General features: G+C 59.6%; 1 protein-coding gene across 1 annotated transcript; it reads left to right on the plus strand.

The window, feature by feature from the left end:
* On the plus strand, positions 1-8,288 carry TNNI1 (troponin I1, slow skeletal type). The gene is made up of 9 exons (XM_033099803.1): positions 1-87; positions 2,616-2,643; positions 3,214-3,217; positions 3,850-3,891; positions 4,363-4,494; positions 5,173-5,262; positions 6,123-6,299; positions 7,038-7,147; positions 7,982-8,288. The coding sequence occupies exons 2-8, from the start codon at positions 2,633-2,635 to the stop codon at positions 7,143-7,145; spliced, it is 564 nt and encodes a 187-aa protein (XP_032955694.1). The 5' UTR covers positions 1-87; positions 2,616-2,632; the 3' UTR covers positions 7,146-7,147; positions 7,982-8,288.
* Positions 8,289-14,030: the final 5,742 nt, after the last annotated feature.

The raw sequence follows: 14,030 nt of genomic DNA on the forward strand, positions 1-14,030 counted from the left end.
GTTTTCATAGCCTCCCGTCAGCGCGGGCCCCAGAGTCTGCAGTCGCCTGCTGGACACCGCCCGCCCAGCTCACGGACACCAAACCAGGTAGGTGTCTGCAGCTCCGAACTTCAGATCCAGGTCAAGCCCAGACCGAGGTGCTAGGCTGGGGTTCCAGGAGAGCACGAGGGCTTGGAGGTGGGAGAAGGCATTTCTTGCCTGTACAATTGGATTTGTTGGCCGTAGAGTCCACGGTGTTATGTCCCATTGGGTGCCGCGTCTCCTGCCCCGAACTTTGCACAAGTTGCTCCAAGGGCCCAGGGCAGAGCCTGCTGGGCTCTGTCTTCACACTGGCAGCCCAGCAAGTCCCAAGAGGAAGAGACCACCTGGGGGAGGAGACGGCATGGGGGATCAAAGGGCAGGGCGGGGCTGCGTGTGGAAATTTAGGAAGAGCCTGGTGGGCAGCAAAAGGGAGCAATGCCTGCATCAGACAGAGAGAAGGTCCTCTGGCAAGCAGGACTCGGGGGCCTGGAAGACTGAACCCCAAGCCCCGCTGACCGCAGACATCTCTTGCTTCTTTTTCTTTGTCTCTGAGGGACGGGCTTGTCTCGCTTTGCCGTCCATCTGGACAGCAGGACAACAGCAGGTGAGGGCGAAGGCCCCCCTCCTCCCACCACTCCTGGCTCTGAGAAGCAGCAGGCAGATGGCGACAGCATCTGGGTTGGGGCATGCGAGTCTGCACACGAGTGCGGGCAGCTTCTGTGCTGGGCTCCGTGGCTGGGGGGGCGGGGGGGGGGGCTCAGGCAGTGCCTGCCAGCAGGTTTGAGATTAGGCTTTCCTGGTCAGAGCTCAAGATGGGTGTGTGGTGTGTGGTCAGCCAGGGAGGACCAGGGTGCCCTGGAACTGGACCCAAGGTCAGGGTGGGGAGCAGCGGGAGGCACACGAGCCTCACTTGAAATGTGTGTCCCCAATGAGCAGTGTGCAGAGAACACACACACACACACACAATCACACTCACACTTATATACGCGGCCTCTGTCCTGTTGGTTCAGTTGATACACCGCCCGCCCCACGGGGCCTCAAAGAAGGACAAGCCCAGCTCTGAGTCAAACCCCGGCCTCCTCTCCCGGCTGTGGGTCTGTGGTTATCTCCTTGCTGGCCCCTTTTGGGGGAGATGGAATGCCGGTCTCCAGCAGCCCATTTGCTGCTATCTACATCCTGACTTCTTATCAGGTCCCTGCTGTCTTCCACAGGACCTGTCAAGGGGTCCTGTCTGGTGGGTATCACAGCACAGGCTGGGGACCCCTTGGCCTGGCATTTGTCAGTGGGGCAGGCCCTGGAGCTTGGCAGGAGGCCTGGACTGGCCTGGGCAGGTGGGCCCCACACTGGTGATGGGGTTTCTGAGGCAGGCCTGAGTATGGCTACATGCCCACCAAAGATGAGGCACATCCTGGGGAAAGAGCCAGGAGGCCCACAGGGCTGAGACCCGGGACCCTTGGGAGGGCAGTGATGATGGATGGACGTCCCCGGGTGGTTCTTCCCCAGCTAGTGTTTCTTTTTTGATTTTCTCAGTATCTCTGGAGGAGCAGAGCCCTCAGAATAAACAGCTGGCGATAAATCTAATTTCAGCCAAGCATGCTGAGAATGTATAGATGGATGGACGCCCACTTCTCCCTCTGTGCCCAGGGTGACAGCTGAGACTCCAGGCCACCCCCCTCTTCTCCAGGCTGCACTCTCCCTGGTGGCAGAGGCAGAGGCAGGGCCCAGAGGGTCTCTGGTGGGAGATTCAGGAGGGAAGCCAGCCCTGCTCCTGGCGGGGCGGTGCTTCTTGGGCACAAAGGGAGAGGTGAGCGTTAAGGCAGAGGCAGGAGGTCACCTGGTCAGGAGGTGGCTCTGGAGTGAAGTTGCTAGAACCACTGCCTGCTCCCAACCAGGTTCTCGGACCAAATCCGGACGGCTGACCTGGTGCCCCGACCCCATGCACACTGGTCCCCACCCGGCCCTCATGACCCAGCGGCGGACTCCTGTCCTGCCCTGCACACCACCCCACGCCCCCCCCCCCCTGTGTCCAGGCCCAGGCAGGATGGCCAGTCAAGTCTGGCCCCACTGCAGCCTCAAAGACCCCCTCCTGGGCTGGGGTCCCCAACAGCCAGGACTAAAGGGTCCTCCCAGAGGAGAGGGCTCCTGTGGTAACCCTGTAACCAGTGCCGTCTGCTCTGGAGGATTGTCTTTTGCTTCCAGGTGACACTCAGTCTGGGCAAAGCTTTAAAGAGCTAAATGTTACGTGGCAAACTTCTCTAAGCCCTAATTTTGCAGAGGAAACGGGCCTGGAGGGGCAGGCTGAGGATCAGGGTAGAACACACTCGGCCTTGCCTCCCTGCTCACCCACTCCACGTGGGGCGTCCTCACGACCTCAGCCCAGACTCCCAGCCATGTGGCTCCCCGGAGACCAGCCCTGGGCACAGTTACACTGCGCGGAGCGTGAACGGCAGCCCCTGGAAAGATGCACAAGTGTTTATCCCACCCTGACCCAGGGGACCCATGCTGTCTGGTTTCTTCTTCCTGTTGCCTGAAGAACACACAGGGTGGGGGTGGGGCTGTAACTGTCCTCATGAATGATTCTCCTGTGCCCCCAGGTGCTGCGCCCACCGCCATGCCGGAAGTGTAAGTGGCCCCGCCCCACGCAGGTCCCCTCACAGCACATTCAGACCCAGAGTTCAGGCTCCATCTGTCCAACCTCCGAAGCCTTTCCCCGAAAGGCCAGACCCGAGAATAGGAACAGCTCCGAGTGCCTGCGTCCCCAGCGTCCCCACGCGTCCTCCCGGCGTCTGAGCAGAACTCACACTCCCAGGTCACCTGGGGAAGACCACCCTGGCCTGTTGTAGACTTTGTCCATCTGCACGGGTCCGATGAATCACGTGTGCCAGGCCGTGATGTAATGCTGGCCCCATGGAGGAACCATCCCCCACAAGCCCAGGGATGGAAGCTTCTCGCTGCAGAACCCCTGGCGAGGCTTCTCTGACCCCCGCCCCCCACTTACAATGGGGAGCATCTCCTGCAGCCCAAAGGGCCGGGCTTTCACTCTGTTCTGCTGGGACCCTGGAATTGGCCCACCCGACACCTGGCCTCCCCAGCTTGTCCCCATGGTTCTGTGGCTGCATGTATTATATGCATCGTTCATACTCTGTCTTATGTTCTCTCTCCCCCAACCCTTCCTGTGACGGATGCCTGAAGCGAGGTGAGCTTTGAGGGAGCTCTGTCCTGGCTAAGTCTTCAGACTGGTGAGGGTGGGGTGGGCATTGGGGGAAACCAGAGAGAGCTTGGCTCAGGGATGGAGGGCTGCCCCGTGCTCAAGGTCACTGGAAGGAGGGGGGCTGGGACGGCAGCAGAGCTGGCTGTGACTGCACCCTCCCCGAGCACCGAGCGAGTTCCCGTCACCCACTCTGGGAGCTCGTCCCGCCCACCTATGTTCAGGAGGTTAACACCCAGAGTGCCCAAACATGCACGTCTCTCATGCTTTTCAGGGGGTTTGCACACTCCTGATCTCGTTTTGCTGCAACGACTCTGTGAACGAAGCCGGGGTGGGGGCCTAGGGTTTCTTGTCTGCAGACGGGAGGGTGCTGCCCATAGAGGTCATGTGACCCACACCGAGCCTGGCAGGTTTCCAGCCACAGCCCCTAACTGATGGCAACTGACTGCAGCATTCTCTGAGTGGGAGAATTCTGCCCAAGTCACAAGGATGAGCTTCTGAGGGGCCCTAGGCGAGGGTTCTGGATGACGATGGTGACTGGTGGCACGCATTGGGGCCCGGCCCAGGGCTCCTGCTCTGCAGCCTCCGCCTCACCCTGTCTCTCCCCTACTCATCTTCAGAGAAAATCCAAGATCACTGCCTCCCGCAAACTCCTGCTGAAGGTGAGGCCGGGTGCTGGCTCTGGGGCACACTGCATGGGGGTGGGAGGGACCAGAGGGGAAGCAGTGCAGACAGAGCAGCTGTGAGGATCCTGGGAGGGGAGGGGAAGGAGGCAGGGGGTGCCTGGCTGTCCCCTGGAGCCAGGGGTCCAGGGCTGGGGCAGAGGGACTTGCCATTTTGCTAAGAGTTTCTCTCTTTGGAGCTTTGTGAGCCCAGACAGACAGAAGTGGGAAAGAGGAGCCTGGGAGGATGAGCACGTTCCAGGGCCCACGAGCGGCCTGCCTGTAGCCAGCACACACACTTGCACACTTAGCGACCTCCTGCTCACACGCTCCCAGGGCTGCCTGGTCTGGGCCCTGACGAGCGTGTGAGCCCGGAGCCCACAGAGCCGGCCGAGGCCGGGCTGGCGCAGCTGGTGTCCGCCTCCCCTCCGGCCGGGAGGCTGACCTTCCCTGTCCTGCCCTGTCCTGCAGAGCCTGATGCTGGCCAAAGCCAAGGAGTGCTGGGAGCAGGAGCAGGAAGAGCGCGAGGCCGAGAAAGCCCGCTACCTGGCTGAGCGCATCCCCACGCTGCAGACACGGGGCCTGTCCCTCAGCGCCCTGCAGGTGAGCCCTTCAGGCTGGGGCTGGGGGTGACGCCGGGGACCAGGTGGCAGGAGCTGAACTAACGGGCTCCCAGCTCTGGAAGTTACTAGCAGCCCTTCGTTTAACCTTCACAATCCCTGTGAGGTTAGGTCCCATTTACAGACACAGGAAGCGAAGTGAACTTGGTGGGGCTGAGCCCTCCTGGCACGTGGACAGGGAGGCAGCAGAGAGGGGCAGGACTCGGGATGCCCCAGGTCTGCAAAGACTTGCCGTCCTTCCCCGCAGAGGCGTCTTGAATGTTTTTAAAACACTGCTAACTGTTCAAATGCCAGTGTCTGCAGACGAGAGAGTGGAAGGAAACACATTAAAATGTCACCGAGGGTTATCTCCCCCGGTGGCATCACTGGTCATTTTTATTTGATTATTTTTGTTTAAGACGCAGTTTTCAAAATTTCTATAATTAGCTTATTTTTACCACAAGATGACTTTTTAAAGAAAACGAGACACTCAGAAAGGAAGACACGGGGCTTCGACGCCCAGAGCTGTCAGCAGTCAGGGACCTCAGGTGTAGGGAGGGGCTCCTCAGCTTCTGTCTAGACTACAGGTTCCGCCAAGTGGAGAGGGCCCAGGGACCCGGCCTGGAGGCAGAGAGGGAGGCTGGACACCCAGGGCCCCCTCCGCTCCATTGCTGTGCCCCAGGACCTGTGCCGGGACCTGCACGCCAAGGTGGAGATGGTGGACGAGGAGAGATACGACATTGAGGCCAAATGTGTACACAACACCAGGGAGGTGAGCCAAGGAGGGGCTTGGGGGCACCTCCTTCTGCAGGGCCTGGGAGGTGGCCACGTAGCAGGACACTCTGGCCCCATAGGGCTGCAGACGGCAGAGAGAGGACAGCCACACAGACAAAGGCCCACACTTCCTCCCTGCTGGCCCACGGGTTTCTCACTCTACAAGACTCACTTGCCTGCAAAGGACGTCTAACCTTTGCAGACAACTTCCGTGTGCCTTTGATCCTCCCTACACACCTGTGGGTGAAGTAGATGCTATCGTCTGCACCTCCCAGAGGAGACACTGAGGTTCAGAGAGGCCCGGGTCTGGGGAGACCCCCACTCCAGGATGCAGGCTCCCTCGGTTCCATCCAGACCCTGCTCCACGGAAAGGCAGGGCGTCTGCTGCTACTGGGCACTTGTCCTGGGGGAAGGCGTAGGGAGGGGCCAGAGCCACTCCCCTCCTTCCCATTTCTCTCCTGGTGATCTGTGGGCTCACTGACCTCCCCAGAGAGCACACCTTAGAAGTCCCCCAGGGGTCAGGACCTGGCCTGTATCTATCTCATGGGACCAAGGCTGTGCCTCAATGGGCTGCCCTGGAGGTTCTGTGGGGAGGGACGAGTCAGGAGGCTGGGGAACGACAGGAAGCAGGGTTTCTGTGGGGCGGGCTGGCCCCAGCGGTTCATGGCCATGCCACAGGGAGGCCAGCTGGCTTCATCTGTCCACTTACCGGCCGTTTGCTTATCAACAGTCAGGTGGTGGCTACTTGCAAAGTCGTGGGTGGGTCTGCGTGTCTGGTCGCCTGGCCTGCAGGCTGGAGCAGTGGGGCTCAGCCCTGGTCGGCCCCCCAGTGAGCCCCGCCCCGACCGTCCGCTGCAGATTAAGGACCTGAAACTGAAGGTGCTGGACCTCCGTGGGAAGTTCAAGCGCCCGGCGCTGCGTCGCGTGCGTGTGTCCGCCGATGCCATGCTGCGCGCGCTGCTGGGCTCCAAGCACAAGGTGTCCATGGACCTGAGAGCCAACCTGAAGTCTGTGAAGAAGGAGGACACGGAGAAGGTGAGGGCCGGTCCCCAGCACCTGTCACCCGCCAGCCTCCCCCGTCACCCCTGACAGCCGTGAGCAGGCCCTGGAGCTCCTGTCAGAACATTCTAGAAGCCGCGGGAGACCAGCGATGGAGTCTGATCGCGCTCATCATTCCCTCAGGCTGCTCCCAGTCTGAGGAGGAGACTGGGACACAAAGAAATCCACAGCGAGAACAAAGCACCCCATGAAGAGGGTGGGGGTTTAGGGGGGCTGGGAGGCACTGTGCTCCGTCACTGAGGGAAACTCAGCAGGTCACCACAGTCCCAGCACGCCGGAGCAGACGTTAGGGACCCGAGTTCAGGCTCTTACTCAGCAACAAACCATTCCTGGGGGGTTGAGCTCGCAGCGTCCGTGCCCAGAATGTAAGAGGCCTGGTGGGGAGAAATGGAGGACAGATATGGTCTCTGTCCCAAGACGCTTTGTACGGAGAAGAGGCGGACCAGGCAGTGTGCTGAGCAAACAGGAAATGAGCCCAAGGAGCAGGAGGAAGGCTTCTTGGAAGAGGTGGCCTTGAGCTGCTGAGGGTCAGACCGGGAGGGTGGCGTGGGGGCCTGGAGGCGAAGCTGGGCTGCGGTTCCTCGGGGTGGGGACGGGCCCCGTAAGCCCCACGGGCCCCCTGAGCTCCAGACCCACGCAGCTGCCTTCTGCCTGTGGAGCCTCAGCGTAGCGAGGGCCCGGTAAGTATCTGACGCACGGGTGGCCTGCCCGTAGGAGCGGCCCGTGGAGGTCGGCGACTGGAGGAAGAACGTGGAGGCCATGTCTGGGATGGAAGGCCGGAAGAAGATGTTTGATGCCGCCAAGTCTCCCACCTCCCAGTAAAGGTACCTGGAAATCAGCCCCTGTCCCCTCGGAGGAGAGGGACCCCAGGACAGGGCTGGCGGGCTGCCGTGGGGTGCAGGGGTCTGCTCTCACGGGTTCAGCACCATGCGACCTTGGGCCCCTCGTTTACAGAGGGTCCCCTCATCTGTAATTGGGGGTTACATCAGGTCAGGGGTTCTCCAAGTGTGGTCCTGGGGCCAGCGGCACGGGTGCCACCGGAGCTGCCAATCACCGGCCCCACCCGGGGCCCACTGGATGGAATCCCAGGGCCGGCCCTCCGGGTTCTGAGGCAGGAGTTTGAGGCCCACTGGGTTAGATGACCCCTGAGGACACTCCAGCGCTGACCTGAAAGTCTAGGCTCTTTTAACTTCCTCAGCCAGTTCTGCAAAGCACCCAGCACCCCAGTCCCTGCCCCGTGGGGGTCCGTTCAGAGAAGACTTCCTGATCTCTGAGGAAATCGCTGAGGAAACTGGACAGAGCAGCAAAATTAGGCCCCATGAGACCCTCTGGGGGTGTGAAGGGGACATGTAAGAGGACAGGGCTCTGCCACAGCCCTGTCAGAGCAGGCGTTCACCAGAGAAGTGATCGGTGGTGTCAGGTGTCACGCGGGGTGACACCTCAGAAGCAGAGGCGCGAATTAAGCAGGAAGGAAGGGGGCTGTAAGGCCAGGCTGGGCAGAGCCCCCTGTGAAGGAGCAGTGCCTGGGCTCGGTCAGGAGGGAGCTTGGGGCCCTGGGCCGAGAAGCATCGTGGGAGGTGGTACAGCCCGGGGCTGCCTGTGCTTGGGGTCAGTCGGGGCCACTGGGACTGATGGCTGCCACCTCTTTGTCCCCACAGGCCACTTGCAGCACTGTCCCTGGACCCCCTGCATGCTCCTTCCTCTGCATCTCTCTGCACCCCCCAACCCATCCTGCCCTACCTCTCCTTCCAGCCTGAGTGCCCTCCTCCAGAATCAACAGACACAAGAGAGACATGGTTCTGAAGACCTCCCCCCAGCAAGGTGGGCACCCCCCACACATACTGGTGCTGTGCCACGGATGTAGCACCTACCCCCAGCCCCCTGCCACATCCTTCCTTGGCGGCTATGACATATAGAGTGTCACAGGCATCGTGGCCCGTCCATTAAAACCCCAGTGTCTGGTCACTTTTGTAGCTCTGGCCGTGAGCGCTCGGGAGAAAGGGAAGATGGGGGTCTGTGAAGAGAGGGCTGGGGTGCTCCTGTCAGGAGCTCCGTCAGAATGAGGGCTAAGGAATGGCAGCGCCTAAGGTTCCCCTGGGACCCCTCTGCCCAGTCCCAGTGACCTCACACAGCATACCCTCACCATCCAGGATGCACAGCTCACCCAAGCCCTGACCTCCGAAACAGCCCCCAGCCATCAAGAGGGGCCTCTCCATTCCGAGCCCCTTGCCAGCCTGATTTCACTCTCCCCTTCCTCTGCAAACCTGGGTCCTCTCTCTCTAGCGCCGCTGGATATTCCTGACTATTGTGGGCTGAGAGGGCAGGGTGCTGTCAGACCCCCACCTTGTCCTGCCTGCACAGGGCAGGGGGCTGCTCCCCAGTGGAGCAACACCTGCAGTTCTGCACTTGGACACCAGGTGGCGACTTTCCATCTCGCCCCTGGGCTCCCTCGTCCCTCCGGCACCTGAGGGCTCTACCAGGCTCCACCCTCAGCCCAGTTATGACCCTTCACACTCGTGGACGGGTCACATCCCCGTGAAAGGGCAGCAGTGGTCTGTCCTCCATCCCACTGACATCTGGACCCAAAGCACAGTGAGTGGCAGCAGCCTGCTGGGGTGGATGGGGGCTTGGGGCAGCCTCCCCTGTACCGCACACCAAGGAGAGTGGCTCCAGTGGAGCAGAGACCACCGCTCCGGGCCAGAGCGGAGCCTGGCTTTTCAGGGTGGTGTCGTGAGCCCCGGAGCTGAGCCCACAAAGGAAGTGGCTGGTTCCTGATCGGGGCCCCTTGGCTTTCTGACTGCCTGAGCACTGGTCCAGGGGAGGGGAGCCTCCTGCCACCTGCCTGCACGTCCCCGGCCTGCCCTCTGCTCCCAGTGTGTTGTCTGCTATAAATGCAGAGGCTGGGTGCAAAGTGCAGTGCCAGCTGCTCTCGGGGGCAGGGTCTGGCACCAGGGCTGCTAGGCCACCAGCCAGCAAGGGACCAGCAATGTAGCATGTACAGGGGAGGGCCAGCGCTCTGCCCAGGGCTCCTGCCACAAACAGCTCAGTGGGCAGAGTGGCAGACAGCTGTGTGCAAAGAGCACACATACCATACCCAGAAACCCTTAGTACAGACACGCCCAGTGTCTGTTTCCACCCCCCCCACACACACACCCACACACCTGGAGGACCTGGCCAGGTACACTGTGATGTGGCACAGAGGATGAGGACGGGCTTTGTACCTAGGCAGCCACAGAAACCCACCTTCCCTGCCTCCCAGGTCCAAAGCCTGGTTTTCTGGCTTTGCCTCTTCTCAGCACTTTGAGAAGTTCCAAAGCCAAATCTCAGTTCTGCCATTCAACTATTAAGCGGGGGTCCCCACTCTGCCCTACAAAGGCGGGGGACCAGCCTCGGGCCTGACTCAAAGCAAGCACCTGGGTGCAGAGAGCCTGCGGGCGAGGACTCTGGGGCCAGCAGCACACACCCGAGGTGGGGGCCCTCAGGCGGTCCCAGGGACTCCTGGAGTTGCACTGGTCCCTCCTGCTTTCAGGCAAGACTAGACGAGCCCACCTCCTGTGAGGATGGATGGCGCAAGGGCAAAGAGGTGGGAAAACTCCCTGAGTGCGAATCCTGGGACACCCTGAGTGGACGAGGGGAGGAGGGCTCTGGCACAGGGCTCCAGGGGGTGGACAGCACGCTGGGCGAGGGGCTGGGTCTTAAGCTGTAGCCATGGACAGGGCCTGGCTGGAAGGCATGGAGTCTAGAGAGTCGTGATTCCACTCCAGTCCCTCTCACCATGGAGGGCGCTGAACCCCACAGGACACAGCACACCAGAGCTGGGAGCAGAGCCTCCTCTGAGTGACAGCACATTCACGACTCGCCAGGCATCACTCTGCATACTTAATCCATTTAACTTTCGCAACCTCCCTCTGAGAAAGGCATGATCACAATTCCCATTTTATAGACGGGAAAACCGAGGCACTGAGAGGTTAATACCCTCCCATGATCACACAGCCAGTCAATGGAGGGCCAGGACTTACTTAACCCAGGCAGTCTGTTAGAGTCCATACTCTTAGTCATTATTTTAATAATAATAATAATTGTTATTACAACACGAAATGCTTTATCAGAATTACATCACTGTATTCCCACAGAAACCTAAGAGGTAGATACTGTCATCTCAGATTTACAGATGAGGAAGTGCGGGCTTGGAGCGTTGAAGCTATGGGCCTGTTAGAGTTTGATGGCGGCAGGCTGGACGTGGGAGCCTGGGCCTGACTGCTTTGCGGTTGCCCTTTTCTGGGGTCGGACTTGCCTCAGTGCAACCCAACCAGCCGCTTTCCAAAGGGACTCGGCTGGGGGTACAAGGGCCCCCACACCCACACCTGGGGAGTTCCAATAGCCCCACTAAAAGGGACGTATTCAAGTAAGATGCAAATGACATCCACATGTCATCACTGCCCATTGGGGCTGGGGTGGACGGATGGGCTACTCGGTGGGTGTCTGGCAAACTGACACACACAGCTGGTGAGACCCCCCTCTGCAGCTGGAGGTGGGCCTGGTGCTCCTTGGTAGAAAGGACCAGGGCAGAATGCCACGTGCCACCACCCGCCTGCCCCAGCCTGGCTCCCCTCCTCCATGAGGTCCCTCCCTCCACAGGCAGGAGGCTGAGCTGCTGTGTCTGGAGCCTGCCTCGCAGCACCCGGTGCTCAGGGCTGCAGGGGCTAAAGTGCCCTGATGAGGAGGGAGCCAGTTAAACATTAGCCCCAATGGCCCCCTGCGAAGTGAGTCAGATTCCCCACAGGCTCCAGGCTGGGCAGCCATGGGGGCAGCTTCGTTCCAGATGGGTGACCAAGCTACCAAAGCCCAGGACAGCTCACTGGGACCAGTGCAGGCAGCAGTCTCCTCTCCAGACCCCAGCAGGGCTCTCCTCGAAAAGCCCTAGAGCTCACCACCTGGGGGTCCCTTCACTGGACAGAAGGGGCGAGGGCATTCTCTTACTCCAGGACATACTCCTGAGCTGGCCTGTGGGTCCCCTGAGGCCAGTCTGAGCAGCGTGAGCTCTATAACCCCTGGCACAGGGCATTGTGGTCAAGGCCTGGAGGCCCAGAGAGGGACAGTGACTTGCTCAAGGTCACAGACCTAACCGGGACTAGACCCCAGGTGCCTGGACTTCCAAGCCACCGAGAACACTGAGTGTGGAGAGAACTTCGGTCCTCCAGCCAGAAGCAGAGGCCTGGGCATCTGAGCAGGTGGGCCACCTTTGGCCTGGGATTCAGCACCCACCTGGCTCCAGTGCCAGCACCTGGCCCTCTCACTGTTGGCACAGGCTGGGTGACCTGGCCCTTCACTCCAGGTTTAGGAGAGAAGTATGGCCTCACCTGAGAGCCGGGGCAGATGTTGTGAGTTAGGAGCCCTGCAGGGAGGAGGGTGTGTGTGACGGCTCGTGAGTGTTCGTCTGAAGGGACAAGCAGTGTGTGGGAACGTGCACGTGGCACACAGGTGGGTGGCTTACCTGCTCGTGAGTGTGACCATGCCTACGTGTCACTTAGCACTTCCCAGATGCAATTCTCCTGGTCAGCTTTGTGACCAAGTTTCAACTGCTTCACTGCCCGAGGAGGGAACCAGGGCCACCACGGTCAGATTTCCATGAAGCAAAATGTAGAAAAGGGCTCCTGTGTTCTGAAAGTGGGCCTGCCTTCATTTTACTATTTTAGTGTTACAAGAGCCTCTGGGCTGGGAGGACGGCAGGCACTAACTGCTTTTTAATGTTATTACTTCACAAAATAAAATGGTGACAACACCGTTAGGGTATTCCGATTTATATATATATATATAACTAAATATATATATATATTTAGTTTGTAAAAACCAAGAGCCAGGGAATCAATGTCCTGGATCCTTTGGATGTGGGAATGGAACGGATGTGTCAGGTGTGACTTCTGACACAGCTGGGGCCCGCGAGTCCCCTTGATCTCCGTTATGGCCTCTTGGGGGAAGGAGAAGGTGCCCTGTGAATGCAGGGACAGGGGGTGGGGGATTCCAGAGCCTGACATCTGTTCTGGGAGGATAGAGGTGACCCCTTCCCACTCCTGGCTGGGAAGTCTTGGAAACCCCTGGCTGTGCCCAGGGACTTCCCATGTGAGATGTCTTTTTCTCGGACTGTCCCCAGATGAAGTAACCGCACACGCTCAGGGTTTAATGCTTGTAGGGTAGACAGAATTACAAAATGAACACCTGCGCATTTTAAGAACTAGGCAGTTGCACATTGGAAGCCACTGGGCCCCTCTTCCTCTCCACCTAAGACAACACGCCCCTCCCTTTTGGGCGTCATTCCCTGGTCTGTCGGTGTAATGTCACCACACCTGTATGAATCCCTAAACAACACCTGGTTTGCGTCACATCTTTGTGGTCCACCAGACACACAGGCGTGCTTTCTACTTTTCCCCGCCGTTCGAGCTTGAGCTTGGAATATTCCTCCGTGTGCATACGTTTACCTGGAGCTCATCGTCTCTGCCGCGAAGTGACGCAACGTACCCTCGTTTATTCACCCACTTTCCTGTGGAGAGCCATTTGGGTGCTCTCCCGATTTTTGCTGCTGTAAACGGTGCTGCTAGTTGGTGGCACTTTGTTCCTACAGCCCTAGGAGCCACGAGGCTGGCCAGCACCATGCCCAGGGCCTGGCACGTAGAAAGTGCCTGGTAAATATTCACAGTAAATACTCACACATGCTGTGCATAATTTGTTTCCTCACTTCTACAGTCGTCTGCATTTTTATATCCGTAGAGAGCGTGTCAGGTTTTGGACTTCCAGACACCCAACTGTTCCCTGGCTTCAGGAAGGGTCCCTGCAAGGGCCAGGCTTCAAATGACTAGCAGTCTCTTTCTTCCTAAGTGATTTGCCCCAAGTCACGTGGTCCATAAGTGGCAGAATCGAGCTCAAAGCCAGGTCTCCAGGCTCCCGGTCCCTGGAACCTCTCTCCTCACCTGTGCCAAAAAGGAAGGCTCCCTGGACGGGGGTGCATTTAGGGAAGGACATGCCATGTCAGGCTGGCTGTGTGTGTTTCAGGCTTCTGCTCCGGGGCTGGCTTGCCCTTCCCTGAGACCTCAGAGCTGGAGGGCAGCTGTGAGACCATCCACCCTGGATCAGTGCCAAAGGGAAGCCAGGCTGGGAGCCGGGCCCAGCAGACGCTCACGGTCCAAGCTCCTTCGCCCAGGTGCCTAGGGCTGCACCCCATGCCTCTCAGAGCAAGAACTGTTGCTGCTGACCTTGCAGCTCCGATCCATCAGGGGAGTGAATATTCCCCAATGTCAGCCCACCTGAGGCTGCTTCCTGGTGCACCACCCGCCCAGATGGCTGAAAAGGGAGCCAGGTGGATCTGGTGGTGACTGAGTTGCCTCAAGTTGCCCCCAAATTCCAGTTCCAGTTGTCCATGGCTACACCTTCCTTCTGGGGAAAGCGGAGCCTCCTCTGGTCTGTTATACACCCTCCCCCTCCAGCCCAAAGTCCAGCACCAGTGAGCGAGGACAGGACATCTTCCCGTTTTCAGTGCTGTGGGCTCTCAAATGTTTGCTTAATTGAGTCGCATTTTGGGAGTGCCTGGCAGCACAGGAAAAGCACTGGCCCGCCCATCTCAGGGCTTGTTAGGGAGGGGCGTGGGCCCGAGGTCCCCCAGCCGGGAGCGGGAGCGGGAGTGCGCTCTAGACCCGGGATTACGGTACCTGCGCT

This window comes from Rhinolophus ferrumequinum, chromosome 27 (assembly GCF_004115265.2).
Source record: "Rhinolophus ferrumequinum isolate MPI-CBG mRhiFer1 chromosome 27, mRhiFer1_v1.p, whole genome shotgun sequence".
Classification (NCBI taxonomy): domain Eukaryota; kingdom Metazoa; phylum Chordata; class Mammalia; order Chiroptera; family Rhinolophidae; genus Rhinolophus; species Rhinolophus ferrumequinum.

Bases quoted from the DNA above. Each gene is read 5' to 3' on its own strand.
- TNNI1 (XM_033099803.1), top strand. The intron at 3,892-4,362 runs GTGAGGCCGGGT...CCTGTCCTGCAG, and splicing joins CCCGCAAACTCCTGCTGAAG to AGCCTGATGCTGGCCAAAGC. The intron at 5,263-6,122 runs GTGAGCCAAGGA...CGTCCGCTGCAG, and splicing joins GTGTACACAACACCAGGGAG to ATTAAGGACCTGAAACTGAA.